General features: G+C 40.0%; 1 protein-coding gene and 1 pseudogene across 7 annotated transcripts in view; one reads left to right on the forward strand and one right to left on the reverse strand.

The window, feature by feature from the left end:
- The window catches only part of CDC14A (cell division cycle 14A), a 129,582-nt gene that overhangs the window by 83,440 nt on the left and 18,325 nt on the right, over positions 1 to 27,817 (forward strand). For 5 of the 7 annotated variants that reach the window (XM_039869573.1, XM_039869574.1, XM_039869578.1 and 2 more), the window contains 6 exons: positions 142 to 372; positions 7,184 to 7,322; positions 18,477 to 18,636; positions 23,770 to 23,885; positions 25,637 to 25,684; positions 27,680 to 27,805. In XM_039869573.1, the coding sequence (XP_039725507.1) occupies positions 142 to 372; positions 7,184 to 7,322; positions 18,477 to 18,636; positions 23,770 to 23,885; positions 25,637 to 25,684; positions 27,680 to 27,805 (820 nt within the window). Of the gene's footprint in view, positions 1 to 141; positions 373 to 7,183; positions 7,323 to 18,476; positions 18,637 to 19,763; positions 20,812 to 23,769; positions 23,886 to 25,636; positions 25,685 to 27,679; positions 27,806 to 27,817 lie in introns of those variants that run through there. The other 2 variants (XM_039869576.1, XM_039869577.1) reach the window with 2 other exon arrangements.
- LOC120607955 (uncharacterized) lies at positions 15,774 to 15,891 on the reverse strand (annotated as a pseudogene).

Genomic DNA, 27,817 nt, shown 5'->3' on the forward strand with positions numbered 1-27,817 from the left:
TTGCAGCTCCTCAGACTGCGGCTTCTGGGGACGTGCGGCGACCTCGGCCCTCGTGACACGCGCTCCGCGGGTCCCGTCAACGTCCCTGGGCCCTGTGACACGAGACTGGGCCTTTTGCTTACAGCTCCTCCTTGCCTTTAGGTTATCCGCTTCACGCCCCCGAAGCCTACTTCCCTTATTTCAAAAAGCATAATGTGATGGCCATCGTGAGGCTGAACAAGAAGATCTACGAGGCGAAGCGCTTCACGGACGCCGGCTTCGAGCACTACGACCTCTTCTTCATAGACGGCAGCACCCCCAGCGACACCATCGTGCGGCGGTTCCTGAACATCTGCGAGAACACGGAAGGGGCCATCGCCGTTCACTGCAAAGGTGCCAGCTGGGCTCCGGGTTTCCAGGGGCAGGAGCCAAAACCCGCCAGGCTTTCAGACAAACCAGCTAGTGTCTTAGGGGAAAAAAATGGGATTTTGGTGTCGTAGTTTCAGAAGAATGGAACACAAACCTATTTAAACAAGCCCTTCCTAGTGTCCTTCTGGACGTACCAAGTTCAGGCTTGCTGCCACCAGGCACCTCCACGAGGGGACATGACAGCAGCGGTGCCTGAGGGCTGTCGGGAACACCTTTATTTATTATTATTATTTTTTGACTTTATTCAGTGATTCACAAATCGGGCAGCATCCCATCTAGCACTTAGAAAGGAACCCCCAGGAGCTGTGCCAAATGGAGGCTTTTATAAGCAGAAGGGGAAAAAGAGTGGGTTCAGGCAAGGTCACCTCTTTCAAGAGACGAACCTGTAGAGAATTTTTATAACAATTTATTTGAGCCAAACAGAGGATGTACCTGGAAGCCAGATCTCAACAGACGGAGAAAAACACTTCCAGGAATATCTTTAAATAAGTACGTTTGTCAAAAGGCGAAGGTTATCAGTTCCCCTGTCTTTTTTCCTACCAGAATTGCCCATGTCCTTTCCATCCTCTACCTCCTTGATATTTAATGCTCTCATGTTCTGACCCAGCTATCTGCATCCCCATTTCACCCTCTGCTCCTCCCTCCCCCTACTAGTCTTGCATCATGGACAGAGCGTCTTCCCTGCCGGTCGCTGGGGCACGGCAGCCTACTGGGCTCATCGGCTAGCTTGCTTGCCTCTGAATGAACTGAAGGACTTGGTTATGTAAACGAATCTCTGGGTCCTTTGGGGCAGGGGACCTTCAGATGGTAAGAGGCATAAGGTTGCTAGATTTAGCAAATAAAAATACAGGATGCTCAGTTAAATTTGGACTTTGGATAGACGATGAGTACTTTTTAGTATAAGTATGTCTCAAATATGGATGGCATGGAACATACATTCTGTGTTTTATCTGGCAACCTTGTGTCAGCTGCTCAGAAAACGAGAAAGAACATTTGCTCTAAACCTACCTGTTAGACTTTGAAGAGGCTCAAATTCCATTGTAGATTTTCCAAGAATTTTACTGAGGTCTTTGAGTTCAGTGAGAAGAAGAATCACTTTGGCCACCTTGAGATGGAGCCTCTAGTTCTTCATTTGCAGCTTTTCATAATGCCACTGGGTGATGCTGTTCTCGTGGTTTTGAGTCAGAACTGGTGTGGAGTTTTATGCTATTGTCTAGTAGGTGTTGGAGATTGTACTGTTCTTTTAAGGTGCCTGGTGCTGCTGTAACTGACTTATTCAGACAAGCACAGCTTTGGTTCTGACAGTAATTAAAATACCATTTTGTAGGTCTTTGTTTCTATGTTTAAGATTTGAGTAGGTGGAGGTACTTTGCTGAACATGTGAGAGCTATGGGAAGCTGCATTTTGCCAGAGACCCAGAGGGATGGAAATGAGCTGCACGTGGCCCCAATTTAGACGCGGGCTCCTTATGTCAGGCTCATGCACACTGACATAGTCCATCCCCTCCTCTTCCCTGTTTCTTAACAGGATGGGGCCCTGACTGGCAGGACCTCCTGTCTCTGTGGGGGCGGGGGGGGGCGGAGGGGAGAGGGGAGGGAAGAGTGGAGAAGCTGGTGGATCTGTTAGGAGGTCTCTTCACTCATTGCAGACAGCTGCTTTCAGTTTTCTAATCAGGTCTCAGCGGGGGTGGCGGCGAGCTGGCTTAACCCAGGTGTGGTCCGTTTGCACACTAACTTTGGCTTTCTCTCTCACTTTATTAAAGATTGTCCAGGCCCAAGAAAAAGCCTGCATTTCACATATTTCAAATATCAGTGGAATTTGAGATCTAACGGCAATATGGCAGCTCCTGTGTTTAGTAGGAGATATTCATATGCAGTCTTTCAAATTTTATTTTTGTGTCATGAAAATCAGTATTTTTCCTGGGACTCATTTGGCCTTATTTCTGAGTCAGTTTTATGATTTCCAGATCATAGTTTATCTGTGTGTCATGTCTTGGATTGAGAAATTCAAGAGAGAAGAAATGCAAAGCTTTCATTAAAACTCAGCATCTCTCTTGATAGCCTTCCTCACCTAACAAACATTGTGAAAATATGACATTCTGCTGTTAAATATTTTCATTACAGGTATTCTCTGTATTATATCCTTGACCTGTGAATGTTGACGTTTTGAGAATTACATATCGGTATAGTTAGTACATTCCACTCTCGACGTGGCTTCTTCTTTATAGGAGTTCCGTTCAGCTAGTCTTCGGGTGGTTCTCAAAGGCGAATGTTCTATAATTTAGTTGTAGTTGTGATGTGGTCGTGGGAGGAGGCGAACACCGCGTTTCCATCTTATTGAAAGTCTTAAAATCAGAACCTTTTTAACATTGAGGTCAGTTCTTATATAGATAGGTCACATTTACAGGTGGCGTCATCTTTCTAAGAGTGTTATTTCATTTGCTTCCACTTGTGCATTTTTAGGATTCTTTTGTAAGGAGTATACCTTCAGTTTAATTACAGATATATTGCTTTTAATAGTGTACTTATCTGCTATAGGCCTGTTAATTATTTTGACATCTGCCCTAATTAAGTCAGCTTAATTTTCTGGGAATTCAAGCAGCACTGAGCATTTTAATTGAACTACAAGAAGGAGGGAGAGAGAATCTTATTTTATGTCAAATGAACTTTGATGGCTGCTGGAAAGAGCATAACATACCATTCTCACCAACATTCAATAAAAAGTACTATGTGGAAAGACAAACTAGAAACTAGTTTGCTGGGAATGTGTCAAATCTTATGTGAATTCTTGAAATTTTATAGCACAAACAATAATTTAAAAAGTGGCAACATTGTATATTCTGGTGTGTGATTATTGATGTTTTATAGAGATTTTAGAAAACGCCTGGAAATGTAAGGCAATTGGCGTTTAACTTGGTATAAATAGAATACTTTTCAGCTTCTGTCTTGCTGTGCCAGGGAACCCTTTAATTAAGAACGCTTTAACAAATTTGTTAAAACTTGGCGAAACATTCCTATTTTGTTCAATTGTGGTAAGAGCCTTTAACTGTTATTGAGTGTGAAGTAGGTTCTTTTTATAGATCTAAATTATAGACTCTTTCAAAAAGGGGGAAGCAACTTTAGTTTCAGAGAAATTTGAAAATTTTCTGTAGCACCTTTTTTTTTTCTTGGTTGTGAGTGTGTGTGACTAGGAGCCTGAGGGAACCCAACTGCCCCTCGCACAAGGAGGGGAGTGGTGAGAGGTAGTGTCACCATAAAGGCCACCTTCTCTCCAGACAGACCCACACTGGGGACATGAAGGAGGACTCTGGACTTTAACTGGGTCCTGCTGCAGGCCGTCCAGCTGTGTTTTATCAGCGTGATTGCTTACAGTCCCGTCAGATGTCTGGGGAGTGAATAACTCTGCAGAAATGGAAAATATCTGCTCAGGGCAGAAGCAGAAAAAAACATGACTCTTAACTCTTATGTTAAAGGAAGAGCCCCACTGAGGGCCATAATTAAACTTTACTTTTTTCTAAAGAATGTTGGCATTTGATCTGGGACAAAAGGTACTTCAGATGAAAAGAGGCCACCACTTCTCCACTCACATCTCATCTAATTAAACAATGTAAACATAATTTTTAAAAAGGAAAGATTAATGGGAAGAGACTGCCAGACATCTATAAACTCAAGTTGTAATTTCATTTGCATTTTCCATAAATATTCTCAATCCCAGGTGATACTGCTTCCAAGGAGGCAAAACTATTTTTTATGGGGTAAAAAACCATTTCTGTATAAAGCGCAGATTTACATACAGCACATAAACAGATATGCAACATATCTGTGGTGGTGAAATTTCATGGGGGACAAGAAAAAAAAAGAAGCTCTTAGAGGAGAAACAATAATGAAGAAAAGGTTGAAAAATACTGACTTAGAGATATAGCTCTTTTACATTTTCACATTTATGAAACTAGGTTGGATCTTAAAATTAATAGCACATCATAGTTTAATTTTTCTTACTTAGTGGAACTTAATGGTGTAATTACACCATTAGATGACATGACAGTATGTTAGATTTGCTGAAATCCAGTATATTTGCAGGTACTGGGGAGATAGAGAAGATTCTCTTTGTTATTTGACTAGAGAAAGCTGACAAAAGGACCCCTCCTTTTGAGGGGAAGATTCTTAAACATATCAAAAACGAAGCCATCAATTTTCCCTTACTTCTTTTTCTAACTAAACATTTCTAGGCATGAAATTGACGTTGTAACAGTATTCAGGCCAGAAATACCGGCCATCTATTAACTTTCCCTGTGACCCAATCAAAATGTCTTTCTAATTCAGTTCTTCCTTTGTATTACTGCTGTGCGCCCCGTCTGTGCCTTTTTCAGCCACCCTTGCTCTCCCGCCCCAGCCTGCCATCTCGCCTCTCAGGCGTCCCTCTCTGTCCTTTCCAGTTCAGCCGCGTGCTGCTGCCAGATCCGTCTGCTTTCCTCCTGTCACTGTCTTGCCCCTCAGAATGTATCGTAGCTTCATTCCGCCCTTCCCATTAAAGAAAAATAGAGATTTTTAGGTGATAGCAGTTGTATGTTTATTTAGCTATTGATGATATCATGAATTCCATAATACTTTTTCATTGAGTCGAGCTTTGTTCATCAAAGCACCATCTACATACATCTGAGGAGTGATAACATGTAGGCAAGAGATGTGGCTTGATCAGTGCTCGGAACACTGTACATCTGGATCTGGGGACTCCTGACAATACCTCAGTCATCCGCGGTGCCTTCGGCCCACAGATCGTTAACCTACTTGACTTGGGGCAGCTGTTTACTCTGGCCCCTCCACGCCCAGGCAGCCTTATTTTCCACTCAATACACAACATGTTCTGCGGGTTGGCTAGACTTCCACTCATTAGACATTTTGCCAAAACTGTTCAGTGACCTTCCTTTTCTTGAGTCTGTTAAAGTCTTTGTCATCGATTACACAATCTTTGAAGACACCAGCAGCTCTTACATCCTGCTTTCTCTGAGAGCTCAGTTTCAGTTTAAACCTAATATCTTTGCTTACTGTTCCTTCACTAAAATTCTTGTCTACAACTACTTTGATAATGCGTCATCGTCAAGGGTTACATCCTACATTTTCTTGTATCCTTATCCTCTGAGTAGAGCCCTGTCCTACGTATGTGGTAGGCAATGAATAAACATTTGACTAGCCGAATCTAAAGTTTAAAAACAAAGACGGAGCCACTTTATCTTTCTATTTAAAAAAGTGAACATGATAGGAACAGATTTTAAGTAACAGAAAAATAACTCAGCGTAGTGCCTCGCTCATGATGGTACTTAACAAATAAAAAGCGATAGTACTGCGTTAATTTCAAGAAGCCAGATATGGAAAGATTTAGAAAATGCTTATAAATAAGCCTCATCGGCTCAGCACTGTGAACCTGTGAGGGCAGGCATCCCACTTGTCTTCACATTTCTATCCCCGGCATCTATCACACACAGTCAGTCTCCGTCAGTGCTTGTAGGATGAGCCAAGAGTGGAAGGAATTCTGGGATGAGAATTAGGACACCTGGAGCATTTTAGCCCTGAATTCCATATTCACTTGTTACGCAAATGTATCTTTGGACTTCAGTTGTTCTGGTATATGAACAACCACCACTATATTCGAGAACCTATAGCTTGATCAACTTTTTGAATATCTTTAGAAAAGGAGGAAACCAGTGTATGTATATTTTTAAAACTGGCTAAAATTTAAAGTCCTATCACTTTTATTTCTTTGGAGAGAGGGAAAAAAATATAACAATTTATAAAAATACTTTAAAGAAATCACAATAACCAATACTTCTTTGAAAATAATTTCTAATTTTACTTCATCTTAAATAACAGAGATTGGGTTCAACACAAAGAATATATGCTGACCAAAAAAGTTATTAAAAATGAAGAGCCTCAGGAAATGAAACTTGAGTATTTCTGTGTGCTTGGTTCTCTCTCAGTGGACTGTGTGCTCTCGCAAGAGTGGGGCCACGTCTGTTTTATTCATCACTGCATCCCCAGCTCCTAGCATAGTACCTGGCAGGTAGTGGGTGCTCCAGCAGTACCTATTGATGGAAATAATGAAATCCTGATCACTCAGTGAGTTGAATAGAGATTAGGGTGACCATCTGATAGAGAAAGTATTGAAACAGTTGTGGGTTAGGCCATTAATGGGGCTTGATGATGGCTATGGTGTCTTCTAACTCTGATTCTGATTTCTTATTCCAAAAATGTTAACAAAAACACTTAAATAGGTAAAAAAAAAAAAAAAAAAAAAAAAGACCATAATAATATAATCAGTTATACTACTGACTTAGGGGTCATACATACAAACTGTCAACTGTAGATTCATCTCAGCCTGGGCTGGGACCAAGGACAGGGGGCATGGAGACATGTGACAGGTGATATTTTATATATTTGCCATGGGACCAGCATTGCTTTAACAAATTCAAAATGACAATCATTCCCAAAGGCCCTCAGGGATTGAACTTGATAGTTTTTCCAGACCTTTGGTCTGATTTTTATAGTTTCTTATATATGTTTATTTTTACCATATAATCTATTTTAAAAGATTTCTTGAATTAGAATTATCTTTTTAATCCTACGTCATGTAAAAAGCATTACATTATTGTCTGGGCTTCAAAATCTTGCGTTATACTTTGCACCATTGCAGTTTCTGGGCAGGGTGGGATTTCAGTGGGTTTTTTTGTGGGCATATTTACTGTATTTTGTATTTCTTGTTCTGTGTCCTTCTCTTACAGCTGGTCTTGGAAGAACAGGGACGTTGATAGCCTGTTATGTCATGAAACACTACAGGTTTACACATGCTGAAATAATTGCTTGGATCAGGATATGCCGGCCTGGCTCCATTATAGGACCCCAGCAGCACTTCCTGGAAGAGTAAGTGTATTGTCTTCATTATCGAATTATGCACATCCTGGTTCCTGATCCTTTCTACCTCTTGTTCCCCTGCTCGTGGACTTTGCCAAGCCTGCGGTTAGAAAATGGCTGCCTCGTTAGAGAAGTCAGTGCCTCTGATGGAATATTGTCGATTTGACAGCTCACGCATTCTAACTTCATACCTTTTATATCTCTTAGATCAGGGGAGAGTGAGAAGAAAATCACAGAGCGATCTCTGCCTACCTTTTTTCTGTCATTTCTATGTGTGATCTGGCTACAGTGCAATTTTCTTATGTCATCCCACTTGGCACTTTTCATGCTTTTCTTTTGTTTGCTTGTCTAAAAGCAGAATGGGGGGGAAAAAAAAACAACCACAACTCAGGTCAGTGATTTCAGTGAGGTTGCTGCTCTCCTGACAACTAACTCAACTGCTAGTGTAGCAGCAACTTAGGAGTTACCAAGGAAGAACAGTGAAAGCTGGGTTTTAGTTCTGGCCCTGCCACTAACTGGCTTTATGGCTGTTATTTAGAAGAATACTTATACATTCCTTCCTTCATTCACATACTCATTCATTAACTATTTGCCAGACCTCAGTCCACAAGGGAGAGAGAGTTAACCTGTAAGGGCACAACCTTTTCTGGTTTCCCCTTAAAATTGTAGAAATTGCAAGGTAAGGAGACGTAGCTGAGAAAACCACTGGTCAGTTTCACCTAATTTTTCTTAGGGCATCAGATACCACAACCCTGCACTTCATGCCTGCACATCCCTCCTTCCTATCTCCCCGCTATGCTGCTTCTCTGCCATATCTCAAAATAGTAATAGAAGAAATTAGGGTCATGAGGCAAAAGCACTCTAAGTTGTAAAGAAAGGTGTTTTTTGTTTATAGACACTTAAGCTATAACATTTAGGATATTTCCTTAGGCAGGAATCAGTACTGTAGTTCCAAGTATTTGTCTGTGAAAACTGAGGTGCCAGAATGAATTCCTTTTGTAACTGAAGTATTAAAGTCAGTTGTCACTAATGCCTAGGTTAGAACCTTCCTGAAGGCAAGTTCTTTGTCTGAAGTGCTATACCGTCTATATTTTGCAATATTGCTTATAGAGCTGGCATGGAAAATGTCTGCAGTCCTCACATACTTCCCCAGACTTTTTGATTGCCTCCTTCCAGGCAGCGGTCTGTGGCCTAACCTGCTTCGTGCCTCTGAGTGGCACCAGAGGTAGTGTCTTGCTCTACTTGACTGTGAACCCTTCTTTTGTTCTCTCCTACTCCTATTTTTTTTCCTTTCCAAGCCTGTGTCTTGACAAACCCTATGGCCGAGGACATGGCAGAAGACATTGGTGCCATCCATTCATCCAGTAGATATTTCTTAGGTGCACACTCTATCAGGCAATGCTCTTGGTCCTGGGATTGCAGCAGTGACCATGACAGACAAGGTCCTTTACTCCCAGGGTGCTGATGTTTCTGGTAGAAGGAACACACCATAAACAAGTATGTAAGTTTATGTGTGAGACGATTTCTGAGGGTGACATGACCATAGAGACTAGCAGCAGGGGAGGCAATGACCGATTGGGATGGGGAGAGCCCTTTAGATTGAGTGGTCAAGGAAGGCTTCTTTAAAGAGAGTAGGACCTTGTGGGTGAGAAGACCGGTGCTGTCAAAGTCTGGGTCATGTCCCAGGCAGGGGGCACACAGAGGTCCTGAGATGGGGAAAAGCACGCCATTTTTGAAGCCCAGGAAGAAGGCCAGTGTAGGTGAAATACAATGAGCCTGGGGCTGGGTGATGTGAGAGGCAGTGGGCTCAATAAATTGTCACAGAGTGAAGATACCCAGATCAGGAAATAGAACCTCTACCAGTACCCAGAAGCCCCACTCTGCTTCTTCCATTCGCTATCCAGTTCTAATACCCAACTAACCATTATTCTTACTTCTAACACCATAGATGAGCTTGGCTTGATTTTAAATCTTATATAAGTGGAACCAGACATTAAGTGTGTCTCAACATGATCTTTATTGGTATGTGTAGCAATAGTATGTTGTAGAGAATATATTATGTCTATAATATATTCTAGAGAATACTGTTAATAGGAAAATGTATAAATTACATAGTTTCTCTGATAATAATAGGTGTTGTGCAGAAAAGTTAAGTAAGGAAGAATAGGGGATGCTAGAGGAAGCTGTTTTAAATAGGGTGGTAGTTGTGGAGCTCCCGGAAAAGACTTTTGAGCAACGCTCTTGAGGAAGCGAGAGAATAAACCACTTGGATATTTTGGAGAAGAGTGTTTCACACTGAGGGAGCAAATGCTGAGGCTCTGGGTGTGAATGTTCTGAGGAGGACAATGGGCGGTGAGGCCAGGGGGTAAAGGGGGCTGGATCACTCCTCCTAGGCCTTTGTAGGAGATGAAAAGTCAACAGAGGGTTTTGAGCAGAGAAGTGATGTGATCTGACTATAATGCACGCACACGCACACGCACACGCACACGCACAGTTTTTTTAAATTAAAAATTTTGAGATAATTGTAGATTAATACACTGTTGTAGAAATAATAGAGAAGCTCCTGTCGTACCCTTTACCTACTTGCCCCTAAGGCTAACGTCTTGAAAAACTATGGTAAAATATCAAAATCAGGATATTGACATTGATACAGTTAAGACAGGGAACAGATCCGTCATCCCAAGAAACCCTCACATTGCCTTTTTATAGCCATACTTCCTTCCTGCCCTTCTCCCCTCCTTAACGCCTGACAACTGCTGATCTGTTTTCCCTCAATATATTTTGTCATTTCAAGAGTGTTAACATGTATGGAATCATAGAGCATATAACCTTTTGGACTATTTCATACCTTTTGGTATACCTACCTGCTGGATATATACCTGTGATTGGAACATTTAGCTAGAGCAGGTATTACTAAAGAGTTTTCTAAAGTAGGTATGCCAGCTTACATTCCCATCAGCAGTGTGTGGGAACTCCGGTTTCTTCACATACTGAAAAATACTTGGAATTGTCAGTCTTTTAAAGTCAAGCCATTATATTTTGTTCGTAGTGGAAATTTGCTTTGAAATGGATGTTGGACTTCTGACTCCAGAACTGCACAGAAGTAAATATGTATTCTTCTAAGCCACTACATCTGTGGTATTTTGTTACAGCAGCTTTGTGTAGATAGGAAACTAATACAACATCTGTGTAGATATTGTCTGTTTGTGTAGAGGATCAGTGAATTTAATATGCGCAGTAAGATCCACAGCTCATAATGTGGACATAGGTGTTCTGAACTTCTCTTCTTCATCATATTTCTACCTTGGAGTGTTTGAAATAGAAGAGTCCTATGATCCACATGTTATTTAAGGAAGATTGGGCTGTGAAAATAAATCAGAAAATGGGAGATTGGAGCCAGAGAGGCTAAAAAAGAGACAACCGTACTGTCATCTGAAAAAGGATGGAGACGTGTCCCAGGGGCTAGAAGTTGGACTGAAGAGTCAGACACTGCAGGAAATAAATTTCAGGCTTTGAAGGCTGGCTAACGATATGAGAGATGAAGAGACTGACGTGAATGATGACGCAAAGGCATGAATAAATAACATGTTCATCGGGAGAGAAAGAAGAGGATTAAAAAGCTTTCGGATAGGTTTTCATCTATCAAAATGACTGAACAAGTAAGAGGGATTGCATTCCTTCAAGGTGAGCAATCCAATTAGTGCTCTTTAGGTAATGTTAATTCCGAATATATGACTTTAGAAAATCTGGTTTGTCACATCCTGCTAGTCCTTGAACACCAAAATATGTCCAGGTTTTTTGATTTCTATGACTTGAAGAAACCTTCCTCTGATGTCACCAGTAGTAAGAGATGTTTATTAACATTCTTGTGAGTTGATGATGTATTGGCAGACCTCTCCTTTGTTACAGTCTGAAATTTTATATTTAATTTTTTCTAGGATAGAAATAAAAATGTTTGCAAAGTAACCATCAAGTGTTTTTCGACTACTTAAAGCTGTTGTTAAGCTAAAATACCATGTTGAGCCTGAAATATGTCTTCTACCATACATCCTCAAAGTTCTCAAAATGGTGCTCAAACCCATCTCTTTCATTATTGAGCCAAATCTTAACTCATCCTTCTCAAAGACAGCCTGTAGAAGTTTGAAGATGGGATCAGGCTTCTTTTATGATTTGTTTGGTTCTATTTATTGGAGCCTCACTGTGTGGCACTATGCTGACCTCTGGATCATGATCCATTAAAGCTTTCATTCATTATAAGATATCCTTGAGGAACTGGTAGTGGGTTCCCAATGGAGCTTTCAGCTCTCAGAGATGCTTTACTTATGGGGCCCAATATCATGTTGTCATTTTTATTTTTAAATTTTCTCCTGACACAGAGAAAACTCACATCCAGCCTAAATCGGGACCCTGCATGGGGTTATATCTTTGCAGAGTAGAGTTTTCACTTTGAATGAAGTTATCTTTAAAGAAGTAACAATATTGTGGCTAAACTTTCATTTCTAAATCTGCGAATCAGAAATTCTTCCATATTGCTTACTTTCATCAGCATTCAGTTGGACACTTTCAGTTATCTGCAGTGCTTCTCAAATATCGCAGTGCCTAAGGATCATTTGGGCATCTTGTTAAGAGCAGCTTGTGATCCAGTAGGTCAGGAGTGGGCCCTGACATCCTGCATTTCTAACAATCTCTCAAATGATGCGATGCTGGATGCTGGTGGTCCACACCCACATTGTATGGAAAGAGTCTGCGGCTCCCTCTTTCTCTGCAGAAATCAGCGTATGCTACATTCAGTTTGGTGCTTATAGCATTTGGTAAGTTTCTCAGTTGAACTGAGTGACATCAGAAATTAATGGTTCAAGCAGTGCTTTTTATTTCAAGAAATTACCAAAAATAAGATGAAGAAAACTCATTCAAGAAATAGAAAAATGCTTGAAAGTGTCTAACAATAACAGCTTGAATTTTTAATTATAATTGATTCCTGATTCCTTTTATAATTTTTTTTTTAAATACATGCATTAGGTCAAGGAAAGTGGATTATATTTTTAAATAATCTATTCCTAAAATACAAAAATTAAAACCTGAAGTATTGTAAACAAAAGAGTTTAAAATAATACTAGACAATATTGTGGTATATTTATTAGACTATCAAGCACATTGCATAGGTTCAAGTTTGCACTATTTATTTGACAGTCACATTTTGCAATAATACTCAGTTATTAAAACCTTTGGAGTTGCTTTTCAGTATTTACTGTTGTATCATTTGATCCACTTGGCAGTCAACTGGCATTGAATCTATTGGTTAAGCAAAATTAAAATTCTAATATGGGTTTAGGCATTGAGAAGGTATATAGAAGACTTTTTGGCCATGGTGGCATCAGAAATTTATCTTGAAATACTCGTGCCAATTACTAAAGTTAGAAGATTGAATGCTTTTTGTTTTGTTTCTCACGCAAAAAGAGTTAGAAGTGAAAAAATGTAAGCAATAATGCAGTAGGTTTAGTTGTAAAGTTTGTGTTTTGGCATGATACCAACGATACGTGGGATTCAGATTTGAGGGGTTCTGTACCTAAACTAGAATTAGCTAGTTGAATCTTTTGGGGAATTTCCTAAACCATTTCTTTCCCTTCTAGCTACATTTTCGTGTGTGTTACAGAATCAGGAGCCTTCCCCGACATTCTCATAAATTATTTGTAAACATCTCCCTATTAAACCTTCCATTTGTACAAAGTATGGGTGAACTCCTTGAATACCTGTCTCTTTCCTCTTCGTGAATCTTGGGTGCTACTTTCTGGTCTGCCTTCCTTTGATCTCAGATTAAGTTAGACTATTTCATTAGCCCAGTTCTTTAAACCCAGAACTACCTCTGTTTCCATAATGGGAGGTATACAGGACAGGTATACAGGTGCTCAACTCGCGTAGAGTAGGCCTAGGTAAAACTGGAAAGTAGGTTAGGTTTCTGTACGAAATGACCAAATGATGGCTTTGGATGGACACTGTGATCCGGGTTGGGTCATACTGGAAAAATGTGTGTTTAGGATGAAAGAAGTGATGTAGATGGAGCTTTAGGATGATGTGGAGATAAGATGAAGTTGGATTCAAGGAAGTGAGGGAGGAGAGGTCAGCTACAAACGGAAGATGCTGCACAGTAACTGCCATGTGTTCTGAATTCAAAACCAGAAGCATCTATAACAATGCAACTGACTTGACTTTCTTTGGGAGAATTCTAAAAGCAGATTTTTAAAAAGACCCGTGAAGGCTCAGTATCAGCATTAACTCTGAATGGGCTCGTATTGAAACCGAGTTATTTTCCCAGGCTCTGTTATCCCAAATTTGACCCAGGACCGTGACTTGGCTAAAAACAGTGTCCCCAACACTGGCTGCCTCTTTTAACAAAGCTCTAGGCGGCAGGAACAACTTCCTGACAAGCGGCAACATGACCTTTTCGACAGCGGCTTTGGGGGTGGTGCCGGCGTGGAGACGGGTGGGAAACTGCTGGTGTCCGACCTGGATTTCGGAGTGTCCGACACAGATATTCAGGAGCTCTTTGCTGAGTTTGGGATGCTGAGGAAGGCAGCCATGCACTACGACCGATCACTGCCGGCCGCAGCCCGCCGCCCCCTCCCGCCAGGGGGTCCCGCTCCTTGCCGGGTCTGCTTAGCTGGTGTCCATTCTGGCGTCCTAAGCGTCCAGCGGGGCGTCCAGCTCCGCTGCAGAAAGCTGCTGCTTTGGACTCCTGCCGGTGCCTCTGCCTCTGCCCTGGCTGCCTCCACGGGGCGCCTCTCCAAGTGCCGAACCCTCCAGAACCGCGGTTGCTAGTTGTCCCGCCTCTGTTGACACTCTGTGCGGGTCCCCGCTGTGTGTCAGCCTGTGATGTGACAAGCTGAATGTTCATGGGGCGGCCATCCAAAGGGACACCGTTGTGCTGTTTCGTGGCTTTCAGGGCGTCTGCCTTCCGCTCAAAGTGCACGTCAGTGGTCCCCAGGCTGCGGCCCGAGCGGTCGTTTCAGAGCACAGGTTCTTTTGCAAGAGGGTCAGTAATTTCACGCTCTCTTAGAAAACGCGCTGTATTACTGGAGGATTTATTTTGAGCTAGTGTGTTAGCGTCATAGGATTTGATTTTTAAATGCTAAATACTTAGAAATACATGTTTTACTTCGGTTTGAGACGAGGCTTTTAAGGAGTAATAGACACCACAATAAAACCCAACGTGGTTTCTATTGTCAATAAAGAAGGTGTTTGTGTAAGAGCTGCTGCTGCTTAAGAAGCACGGGGGTTCTTACTGCATTGCTTAGCAACTCACAAGTCCCCGTCGGCACCTGTTCATCTTTAATGTTCAGGTTCAAATCAAGTCTTTCCAGTGATGGGACCGATGGAGCCTTTTAAACTGAATAAGTGAGAGGTGTCGCTCATAATTTTCATCCCTAGGTTGGCAGCACCATCAGACTTTTCATGACATTTTAGAATTGGAATTTTTTTCAGTTTAGCCTCTTAGATCCCTCCAGCTTCTCTGCCTCTGTTTCCATGTCATGTATTTATTCTAAAGACCCGTAGAGGGTCTTCCTTTCAATTTCGAGATCAAATCTAAACTCTGCAGCATGAGGTGGGGGGGCCCATAGTGACCTGGTTCCCGCCCCCTTCTCCTCTCATATGTCCCCTGCTTCAGCAGCATCAGCTGACTTTCCCAAACATGCCGTGTTCTTTAATATCATTTTTTCTTCAGCCACCTCAAGTTTTCAAAACATGCTGTGTTCTTTGATGTCACTATTTCTCTAAGCCCACGTCGTTTTCTTTGTTTTGGGAATATTCTTTGCTGGCTAAGTCCCACTCATCTTTCTAGATACTTCTGGATTCTCAGAGAATTTCTCCCTGATTCCTTCAGGGGTCCTTTCTCCTGCGGTCCTAAGCAAATCTTGGTCACAAGGCTTTAATATTGGATATCAGTTGTTTTTTTTTCTCATGCTGAACTGGGAACTTCTTGAGGAATTTTGTCCTATCTGCATCCCTGTCCTTTCTGTGTGTTTCACTTATCTGAATTTCTCACTATCTGTGACAGAGCTGAGTTTTCTCTCTCTGTGAAATCATAGTTCTTTGTCAGTGGGAGTTTTTACCAGAGGTCCAAGACATTCATTTATGAATTTAATAGTTATTTTTTGAGCTGTTCATACTATGTCAAGGACTATGCTATTTGTTTACTACTATTGGAAGGATATAAGATTCAAGCATCAGATAGAATTATGCTAGGTGTAGCATTAAGTGGAAAAAGTCCAGAGGAATAAAAATTAAAGCAAGATTTTTGAAGATGCAGAGCGTCAGGGAGGGTATTCAATGGTTTATGAAGATTTCTACAAAGGAAGAAAAAGTTAAGAAGGGTTTGTTTTGAATACAAATATATATATATATATATATATGTATATATATATATATATATATGTAAAGTACATATATATACACATACATTTTATGCCACAGCACCTGATATTCAAAGTGGTCTCCCATCCAAGTACTAACCAGGCCTGACTCTGCTTAGCTTCCAAGGTCAGATGAGATCGGGCATGTTCAGGGTGGCATGGCCATGACTGAATACATATTTTTATAGCTGGTATAGAAAAGTTCAATGTGACTCTCGGCGGTTATGCAAACCTCACCAATTTACATGTCCTAAGCTCAGAAATGCTCCTCTGGGTGGTTTGCTCCCAAAAGGCAGAAAGATCTGCCACCATAGAAAGCAGATACTGCCATACTCCCTAGCGACTTGGTATGCATAGATTTCTGGAATTTTTATTTTACGCATATATTTAAAAATTCATCAGATTTTTGTTTTTCAGTTTAATCTGTTTGGAAACATGCTGGAAGTTTCTTAAAAATAATTTATCGTAGTTTCAATTTTAGAACAACGTTAGAAATGGTAAGTTAGTCTTATATGTGGACAGTGTATTTTTTATCTAGAGCCTTTATACTAGCCGTCTCAGAAATCGAATCTAAAGGTATTTCTTTTTTCCTTTCTGCTTTATTTGGAAACTTGAAAAATGAGCAAAAAAAAAAAAAGGTAAAAGAAAAAACATCTTTTGTTTGAAAGTAGGGTAGGACATTATATTTTAAAAAAGAAAGCCCCTCCCATCCATCCAGTCACACCTCTTGCTATTAACATTTTGACACTTATTCTGCTGACGTCTGAAAGTACTTTATACAATTTCTTTTTTTAAAAAATTATTTACTTAAATTAGTTTCAAGTATACAGTAAATTGGTTAGACATCTATATAGTTCATAAAACGATCCCCCCAATTGCTCCCTCCCTCCCCTGGCCCTCCACCTAACCATCATATTGATGCTAACTGCATTCCCTCTGCCGTGCTATCCATCCCGGTGACTGTCCATCAGTAATTTGTACTTCTTTACAATCTCTTGTTAAAACAGTGTAACGATGTACTGCCTGCTGTCTTCTTTGATAGCAACTTTAAAGGTTCCTTTTCATACTTACTCTAGCTTTTGTTTTGCTGTGATATTTACTTACTTACTTACTTATTTATTTTTAAATCACTTGTGATTTTTTTTTTTTTACAAAAACAAATGAGGCACATCGTTTTAAAAATATAAAACCGTAGACATTACACAATCGAAAGTGAATGTTTCTTTCCATTGTCACCATTCTTCTAACTAGATAATATTTTGGTACAGGTTCTTTTAGATAACTATGAACTTTTTGTTAACATTGTAACATTTTTTTCCTTTTTTTAAAAAAATGGGATTACACTTTCCACACTCTGTCACTTATACTTTGCATTTATGAAGGCTTTATTTCATGGGCACTCTTTTTTGTCACTACGTATAGGTTCATTCCAGACTTTTTAGTGGCTACATAATATTTCATAGAATGGATCTACTGTAATTTAATAAGCTGGTTGTCCATTATTTTGCTTTTACAAATAGTGCTGTAACATTTTCTTATCGTGTACACAAGTTTGTATTTCTGTAGGATGATAATTCCTGGATATAGATTTGCTTGTTGGGAGGGATTACACATGTAAAATTTTGCTGTAATTTAAAAGTTAACCTTTTCTTCGAGACTTCCAACAGAATTTAACCATAAACAAAGTTCTAATTTGAAAATAAACTATTTAAAAGGAAGGATGGATTCCTTTCCTGAGGGCCCAATGAGGTAATACAGTTCATGGAGGTTTTTTTGTTTTTTTTTTGTTTTGTTTTCCCCCTCATATTTTAACCTGAATTTTCTATAACATGTGGAACTTTTGAGAGAAAGTATTACTTGGTTTTACTGCTGCTTTAAAAAAGAAATCTATGTTCTTATTGGTATCATTTCCTTGATAATGCTATTATTTTATTGGATGTCGATGTTCCTTATGATGAACTATGATGTTTTTAGTTAAATTTTATTCTGTACAGTTTGGTATAGCATGGAACAAAAACTATTCTGTGGGGTAATTTATTTTAAATGTATGAAGGTGACACTATCAATAAAAATAGAAATCCCAGATTGTCATTTTTCTTATGTATTTCAAGTTCTTATAACCTTGAAAACAGTTGTAATTGTGCCTTATCGAATAATACTTATAGATGAACTTCAAACACATTTTCTTATTTTCCCAAAGGATCATCTATTGAGGGTAGAAGCCTTGCTTTCAGGTTGTAAGAGTGGGTTTCTAAAGTTACAAGTTCAGGGCCTTACATGGTGCCACACACAATTAGGTGTTTAATACTTTTTTTGGCAATATCTCCATTTAACTCAAGTTCTTTCACATACATCTTTGAGTCCAACTCACTCCAACTGTTTTTACAGAGAAATCAAATTGCTACTTGAGAAATATCTTACAGACTTCAAATTCATATTTAAAAGACAAATGGGTTCACCATGTTTATTGCTGTGGAATTTGTTCTAAGCATCTGAGTGAGAACTTTAATAGTCAACCCATTATGGCTATATAGACATATATTGGAGGATGATTATTTGTGTTTTATATAGAACTTCAATATAATTTATTTTGGCTTCAGAAAGTGACTATTTCACTTAATTCTAAGACTTCACAGTCTGTCTCTTTGGATTTGTAAATGTTTATCTGCTAATCTTTTTGTCTACAGGACATCATACTTCTGAGATGATAGTACTTTATTTTAAAGATTATTTTATTTTCTCTCCTTTTTTACAGAAAACAAGCCTCATTATGGGTCCAAGGAGACATTTTCCGATCCAAACTGAAAAGTAGACCCTCCAGTGAAGGAAGTATTAATAAAATTCTTTCTAGCTTGGATGATATGTCTATTGGTGGAAACTTATCTAAAATACAAAATGTGGAGAGATTTGGAGAGGTGAGTTTTCCCCAGGATGATTATCTTGGCTCTTTAAGACTTATGTTCTGCATTTGTTTGTTTCCCAGTTGAACAACATATAACAGCCATATCTCTTCTCTGAGATGATGAGAACACCAACATTTTAGGTGTGGAGTCATCCACTTATAAAGCAGGAATCGGAGCGAAGAAAGTGATTATCCTTAAAAAAGAAGAAAGCTATAATTTAAGGAGAACAATTCTAAAGGGGACTACTGTAGTTTGGAGAATATTTACAAAAAGGAAATCAAGAAGCAAACTTTTTACTTGAACATGGTAATAGATATCAAGAAGAAAAATTTTAATGTGACAATTGAAGAAATAGTACATATCACATCACAAGTGGTACACTGAAATCCTCAAATTCGTAGTGATTTCTAAAGTAAGTCCAGCGTTGAAAAACATAACTAGGAGAAACTTTTTTTGTTGAAGCACTATTATAAGCAAACCATTTTCAACAGCTGACATACATTGTCTGATTGAACCTTTATAATTACCTGGTGATATTCAGGCAATATTAGCTCTATTCTATAGTAAAGAAATTGAATATCAGAGAAGTTCTAACCTCAGGGTTAGAAACATGAGTCAGTCCATGTCTGTCTGATTCCAAATCCATGTTTTTTTTCTATTATACCCAACAACCTCTGAATAAAAATGGAAGTGATTTACTAAGAATTAGGGTTGGGGCATTTCTAGAGCTAGGAGCTACCTTGAAATCATTTGTTCTAGTTGTCCTCTTGTGTGGATCAGAAACTGGGGCCCTACAAAATTTGTGACTTGCCCAAGCAGAGTTGTTTAGTAGTGGGACCACTTTGAGAACTGGGACTCTAACTCTTAGTTTAGCTCTTTGTACCTGAGTATGCCTTGAGGTGAAGCTAAGTACCTGGTTTATATTTGTATTTTTATGTTCCTAAAGGAGCAAAAAAAAAAAAAACTATTAAAAATATTTAAGCAGCAAATATAGATTTATGTTCTGTTAGACAGTGGCCCATTGCATCTGGACAAGGGCCTGGAAGAAAATGCTGTGGCTCAGGCTTAGCCTTTAAGGAACCCAAAATGGAAAGAATGCCTCATGGCTCTCTTAGGTCAACAGTTAGCATCTCAAACAGGTTTCTTTCACCAAGAAAGATAACCAGAGTGACTTGAAGATAAGAAGAATGCATTTTCTTCAAGGACAAAGGATGGGGACTACAGAACTGATTTTTCAACCTCGTGGTATGTTCTCCATGACAGCCACTCATGAAGGGGCTAAGTTTACTTATTTGAGTCATGGATCCCGACAAAATGTAAATCTTAGCCAAGGTCATGTTGATGTTCAGGGCCTTTGTTGATATTTTCTTGTCTCTGTGTTATAGTCTGGCCTATTTGAAGCAAACAAAAAGGATCTGAACTGACACTTTAATGTGATAATAGAGCTCATAAGTAAGAACACTTTTCCTGCTCTGGTCAGCTTTTCCTTTCCAGGTTGAATTCGAGTAAATAGGGATTTGAGTTATGACCTCTGAAAAGACACATATAAAATTTACCCATTTATCCGAGAAGGATTTATCTTATTGGAACCTAATGTCTTTCTATATCATAATCTGTATTAAATTAACTTCTGGTAGTTCATTCTCATACTTTTTTTAGATCCCAATTGTTTGAAATTTAAAGTCAGTCAGTTTGAAATTGAGCATATATTCAGTTGTTGGGTGTTTTACCTCCTCCTCCCTATATCCCATACCACCAAATAATTACTTTAGTTCTAGCCATTTAGAAGTGCTATTATTTTTGAAATTAGAAGACAGAAGTAAAAGAATTTGGAAATACCAGAGAATGATGGAACAGTTAAGATTTTAAACAGCGACATGTATATGGGTTTCGGATCACTTCACAGTTAGGCGATGCTTTGTGCAAGTAACTCTTCTAAGTTCTTTTCTTGCTGTGCTTATCTGGTGTTGACGCTAGAACATGACATGAATGTGGGGAGTTAGTTTGCTCAAAAGTGAAAGTAATAGGGTTAATGATATCTTTATAGTTTGTGTAAATTCCAAGTGGGAAAATAAGTTGAGAAGGCTGTAGGTTTTTACTGTGTTTCGAGTTCCTTACCAGCATTCAGGATAGAAGCCCACGGAAATTCTGGATTTATTGAGTTTGGACATAAAGAAACTGCAAAAAGGTAATATTCTTCTAGAGTTTGCTTTTTTATGTTGTAAAGTTAAGTCAGATTCAAAGTAGAGATACTAAATTATCTTTTGATTTCTAGGCCTACAGGAATTTTCCTGTGATTGAGAATTAGGAAGCTCTGTAATTACTGATGTGGAGAGTTTGAAAATATAGTTTTTTAATGCTTAGGAGGTGGGTGAAAGAAAATAACCAAAATTATCAACCAGAGTGATTCTGGCCATAGTAATGGACTAGGCTGTGGCTTTAATGAATTATCTTTGCCCACTTAGAAGTATGAGAAATCTTTTTAAAACAGAGGCTTTACCTTTATTGAGCCTGGTCTTTAGTGCTAGGCTAGACACTGTGAAATACGCTGCTAACGTTCAGCCAAGTTTACATAAATGGGCATCAGGTAAATAAGGATGTAGTATTTTAATGACATCATTGATTTACAAATCATTTACTGTTTTACATCAAATGCTCATGAGCGGGGTGCACCTTGGAAAATCTGTGAGGTAGAAATTAAATGTCTAAGGCTCCGCTTTTAAGCATCTTTTCCCCACTCTTAGGACCACTCAGCATTCCAGCTCCAATCTGAATGCTGCCGGGACCCGCCTGAGTCTGTTAGACAGGGGAGTGACAGGGCACAGAGCCACAGCTTGGGGACATCACTCCAGCTGTGGTGTGGAAGGTGTGCTGGGGTCTGTGCAGCCAGGAGGGGAAGGCCAGGGAGGTGGCAATGGGGCAGCGCTCCAGGTGGTAAAGGTCTGAACCAGTGGCAGCAAGGACGGATTTGGGGCGCTCTGATAAGTCCTACCTTTTTATTGATCAGAAGCAGCATTTTATGAAGATGACATCTTTGCCTTTCCGCAAATTTTACATCTTGTAGATTCAACATCTGAGAGCAGAAAAGAACTTTGGAGATGTCCCATCCACCCTTCCTAGCCAAATCATTTAAATCTGCTAAAAATTCCATTTTCATCTTTTTCTTTCAATCCCTTAATTTCTATTTTTACTCATTTCTATTTCAAACTCTCCTTTTATGTCATTTTTTCTATTATAACTCTTCCATTTTTATTCCCTAGTATGCTATATTTTATCTAATATTTCTTTTCTTAATGGCACACTCATGGCCTCTCCAATAGCTTACTCTGTCACCATTTTAGTAATGTGTTGGTCAGGAATTACTTTATCCAAGCGAAATCCATGAACACAATTACATTTATTTTATTTTAGTTTCCATCTTACCTATGTAGAGAGAACAACTGGTGGAAAAAAAGAAGTCTTCATACTTTACACTATTATTTGTTTAGAAGACCATCATTCATAAACGAGTACATCTTTAAAAATGGCACTTTGTATATTTTAGTTTGCTCTCATTTTTCTGCCTTAATGTAGAGCAGGCTGGGAACCAACAGAAAAAGAGCACTGATGCTCAGCCTCTCTGAGAGACTTACAGACAGTCAGAGAAGCCTCTGGCTTTAAGCCTCCACAATCCCATGACTGCTGTTCCTGGCCAGCGTGACCCTTCCTGTGATCTTGGCCTACTTCACTTGGACCGATTCTTTAAGGCTCAGCTCAGGGATGATTGCCTCTACTTGGAAGCTTTCGTCATCATTTTTTTTCTTTCCTACACCTGTTTGCTTTGTTTGTCCTTTTTTTTTTTTCATACTCAGAGCTGTAGTAATGAGATGTGGTCCTTTACCCAGGGCATGCCTGCTGAGCCTGGGACGTATCCATGGACCCCAACATAGGTGGCAGGGAGTGAAGAGATACTTTATTTCAGGAGTGACTGTTAGAAATGACTAGAATGTGACCGAGGGAAGTATACTTCTGTATATTCTTCATCAAATAAGAGTTCTCGATTTCAAGAGGGGAGAGGAGGTAGGTGACTGTTACGGCGAGATGGGATCTTAGCAAATTCAAGCCTTTTAACTTTTTTCAGGTGAGGAAATGGTCAAAATACAATCTTTAGTGGTGCAATGTTAGTGTGCTGTGGCGTATATTTTAGGAAGAAGTTTGCATTTGAGGACAAGAAATCTGATTTTAAAATTATCGCTCTGTCACTAAGTGTTTGGGGGAGCCCAGGCCGTGTTCTCGACTTCCGCCAACACTTTTTTTTATCTTTAAGGATTACGCCCCACCCCCAATCCCCTCCCAGGTTGTGAGAATTAAATGTGAGCTGATGTGTGAAAAGACCTAGTATGGCACTTACATGTTTTTCAAACTATAAGACTTATTTCAGCAGAAAACTCACTTTCCCTGTCTCATAAGCTTTAACTCCTTCTGGAGTTAAAGGAGTTAAGTGATGTTAATAGTTACTATATCGATATCCTGAATTCTTTTATCTTTCATTTTCGTAAACAAGTTATAGAATTTGCTCTGATGGATCCTGGTAGTTTCTGGAAATATATTTGTACTGTATCTGTTGAGTCAGACACTTATCTGTGTCCGAGCTATATTCCAAAGCCTGATTTTGTCTGTAGAAGAGTCTCTTTGGTTGTGGTTCATTGTAACAAATAGCTCCTTTTAAATTCTACCACATCCATGCTCATGCTTCTTTGATTTGGAATTTGACCAGTATAGTAATTAGTGAATAGTTGATCATTCTTTTTTTTTTAATGATTTTATTTTTTCAGTTACAGTCGACATACAATATTATATTAGTTTCAGGTGTACAACATAGTGATTAGACATTTACAAAGCGATCACCCCGATAAGTCTTAGACCCGCCTGGCACTATACATAGTTACTGCAATATTATCGACTATATTTCCTACGCTGGACTTTATATTCCCGTTAGCATTCTTTAGTATATATGTGGACAATGCTGAATTCATAGTGCAGTAAAGCGATTAAGATAATCTATATAAAATATATATACGGAGATAATCTGTACTTACAAAGAAATCTATATAAAGCCAAATTCTTCATAATGACCTTTCTATGGAACATGCGTTTCTTTTCCAGAATAATTTAGAAGAGGATGAAGACGTGGAAATGAAAAATAGCATAACCCAGGGAGACAAACTACGTGCCTTAAAAAGTCAGAGGCAGCCTCGCTCCTCACCCTCCTCTGCGTTTAGGTAGATCTGTTTTAAACTTCTACCTTTGTGTTGTGCTTCCACGTGTGGATAGAATGTTTAACCCTCTCTTTTGATTATCAGTATGTAAGTACCGTTTTACCTCTTGCTTTCTGGCTTATCGCTCTTTTGTGTTGTTTGGTGTCGGCACTGTGGGGAATGGCTAAGTTTTAGAAGCTCACTGAAAACAACGGCTGCATCTGAATCTTGGAAATTCCACCTTAAACTGCTGAGCAATTTGTTTTCTGTCCCAAACTCCTTTCGGAAGTCCACTCTTCTCCTGCGTGTGGGTTTCCGGTCTCATGACGAATCTTCACAGGTGTGCCTGAGGCTTTTGTTGACATCAGGAGTGTGCAGAAAAGCTTTGGGGTGTCTAGCTCCTTAGCCTTACCTTCGGATTTTGAAAATCGAATAAGCAGTCCTCACCTATGCCTGTGAAGTTATCAACCATCTTGATTTGGTCTGAAATGACTCATTAGAATCAACTGATGGGACTTGACTTCTGACCACAACATTGAAAACCCGCTGATAGTTCAGATTAGGTTAAAAAAGGCTTTAGGATCAATGTAGGTGCAAAAATCTGTAAATAGCATTAAGTCTTTATTGTAATATATGGCGTGGCGAGTCCACAAAGGAATATAATGGGAAACGTCAACTTTTCTTTGACTTTTAAGTGAGAGTCATACATAACAGGAAGAACATTTTGCCAGTATGGTAAATGTCAGACTCCCAGGGAGTTTAGTTTTCTCGTGCTTTCTGGGAGAATTGTAACACTTAAGTCAGAGTGGGTCTGGGCACACCTCTGCCTGTGCTCTGCGGGCTGGTTTCCTGACCTGGGAAGGAAAGGGTCACACAGCTCAAAGTCGTTTTCTGTAGTAAGATGTGAAGATGACTTAGCAAGCCTGGTGCTTAGTGATAATCAGCACGCCAAAATCGAGGCGAGTACCATTTACTGAGCAGCGGCTGTGGGCCAGGAGCCAGGTTAGCTGCTTGGTTTGGATGTTCGGATTAACTTCAGTTGACACAGAAGGTGTCTGGGTTGGTTGCTTGAGACTGAAGAGGTTAGATCACTCCCCAGTGCAAGAGAGTTAAGTGGAGCTGATGCACGAAGCCGGCGCTGTCCCTCTGCCCTCTTTTCATCAGTCAGGTGGCCCGAGCCAGTGCAAGGTTCTTCCAGATTGCTGATCTCTTTTATTCACCATTTTTTCTCCTTGGAACTCTAAGAAATTGCTTTATATTGATTAACATTCGTTTTAAACACTTATATTGGATTCTTAAGAAATAAGGGGGAGGAAGGGATAAATTGGAATATAACTTGGAAAATAAATAGGGAAAAGAAGTGAGAGAATTTCTAGTACACAGATTTTAGGAGGCTCATTCAATATGGTTTTTCTGGGTATTTTTTCTTCATTTTCAGAAATTTTCTCATTTTTCTGAAGTTTAGCTTTTCTTAACAGCATCCTGGTACCGTCATCAGACGTTTTTTATTCGGAGTGGATGCGATACCACCTTGTGATTAAAAAACGAGTTGTTATAAGTGAAATTCGAGATGAAGCAAAATGACTAAAATTGATTTCCTGCTGGTTCTAGGATTTATTTGATCAAGTGAACAAATCTGAATATCCTTTGCAAGGTTCTCCCTTTTACCACTTTAATAATTTTACAGGTCTGATTCTGTACGATATTGTCTTTTAGTCTTTGCTGAAACGTGCGCCCCTGGTGATGCCTGAGCGCTTTGTCTCTGATTTCTGTAGGTTGGATGATATCAAAGGACACCCGAGAGCAGCGTCCCAGCCTTTCAGGTACTGTTACCGGGGTTCGCTTTCTAGTAGCTTGTGAATAAGTGCTACCTTTTAGATTGCCCAACCCTTAAACTGACGAGAGTAAACTGCACACTCCTTCCTTTCCATTCCACATTGTTCCAATATACTTTATTTTTAATGCTCTCCGTGAAAAGGATTTTCGTTTTCCTGAGGTGCCCCTGAGGCTGTGTGGCTGGGCTCGTGATGCGAGCGAGCCCTGTGCTTCCACCGCCCTGTGGGGTCTCTGGTAAATCACATTTGCTCTGTAACACCCCTTTCAATCCAGTGATAGATTTTTGCCTCGAATTTTTAACATTTCTATTATTCCTCCTTACTCCTTTTTTCGCATGTATTTGTTCCCCTATTTTCTAGTTCCCCCTCCCCCGCATCCTCAGCTTGAAGAGGAAACATAAAGTATTTTCCTCTGGAAAAAATGTCCCCTGAACACACCGTGTTAGTATCAGGTCACCAGTGGTGCCAGGGTCTGGTAGAGGGCTTAGTGAGGGCAGTAGAAATGTTTGACCAAAACTGTTGATGAGATAGGGAGGAAAAGATGATTCACGCCTCACCTTTCTTCTCTTTCAGACCCAGGTTTTAGGGCTGTGTAGAGGGGGTGGTTCTGAGAGGGCCCAGACTTGAGCTACTTCCTCATACTACTCCCTTTTTGTGTTAGAGGCAAACCATGTCTAACTGCTATTTGGAGGGAGGATGATGAAGGAAAGAGTCTACAAGTAAATAAGCTTTTCTATAGCAGATAGCAAAACAAGGTTTAGCTACATTAAATGACTTGTTGAGGACAAACAGAATTGGTATTTAAACCATGACTTGGCCTGGGCTATCCAGATTTGAGTCAATTTCCCTCTTTTTGTTCATTCGGTAAACATTTATTGAAAACCTTCTGAGTCTGGCACTTGTGCCAGCCCCTGGGAATTGAAATGAGAGAAATTCTTTGCTGCCAGTGGAGCTTATGTCAAGGGAAATAGACAAATATCAGATAGTATGAAATAAGATGTGAAAGCTGTGATTTACTATGAAAATATGATGAAACAGGATGCCTGGGAATTCAGTGAAGGCTCATTGCTTTAAGAGGTAATAGGTGATTTGGCCACTAAAAGATAAGCAGTAGGAGTGAGTCAGATGGAGGCGGAAGAGGTGAAGGGGAGGGGAGGAGGGAAGATGGAAAAAGAGCACATACAGACTGGACAAAGGTGCGATGCAGAACAGGCAGTGACTCAGGGCATTTTTGTAGCTGGAGGACAAGTGTCCAGAGGTAAAGTGTGGCTAGTTGGGCCTGCTCAAAGAGGCAAACACCAGCTGTTGGAGGGTTTTATAAGCCAAGCCAAAGAGTTTTAGGCCGTCTAGGCACCGAGGAAAGATTAAATGTTTTAAACAGTGAAACGACATGATTTGATAGTTTAGATTTTGCAGGAGGCTTGAAATTGTAGGAATAAGAATTTTAAAGAATAAGATTAAAAGATGCTACTAGTAGTCAAGGCTAAGAAATGATGCTAGGACAGTTGCTGAGTGGAAAGGAGATATAGATTAAAAATATAAAGCAATAGAATCTAAGGATGTGTGAAGAATGACTGTCAGCGGCAAGGACAGGAAGAGATGAAGGATGATGGGATCGTGGTTAAGAGTAGGACGTTGGCTCCTGAACTTGAATCCCAGCTTTGCCACGTGCTCACTCAGGACTTTGGACGAGGAATTTTTCCATTGTGTGTTTCCTCACTTGCCAGGTGGGAACTGAGATCTTAGCTCCCTCGTGGCATGAGCAGAGGTAATGTCTGCAGGGGTCTTAGAAGAGCGCCTGACAGAGCGAGCGCCTGACACAGAGCGAGCGCCTCCTTAGTGCTGGCTGCTGCTGCGGTCGCTGCTCTTGGGACCTGCCAGGAACTCTTTAATGTTTGTTAGTTTATCTTGTCCTCATCAATTTGCTGAATGTCAAGGTAACACAGCTTTTGTGTGATACTTTGTCCATTTTTCTCCACAAAGATTGAGTTCTTCCCCACAAGGATCTGCATCTACTTTGAAGACCGTGAAAGCAGCTTCGTCCCCTTCAGTGACGGCCAAGAGGATAAACAGAGGCTCTTTGTCCTCCGGTGGCGCCGGCGTGAGAAGGTAAATCTTCTC

Source organism: Pteropus medius, unplaced genomic scaffold (genome assembly GCF_902729225.1).
Source record: "Pteropus medius unplaced genomic scaffold, Ma_sr-lr_union100, whole genome shotgun sequence".
Lineage (NCBI taxonomy): Eukaryota > Metazoa > Chordata > Mammalia > Chiroptera > Pteropodidae > Pteropus > Pteropus medius.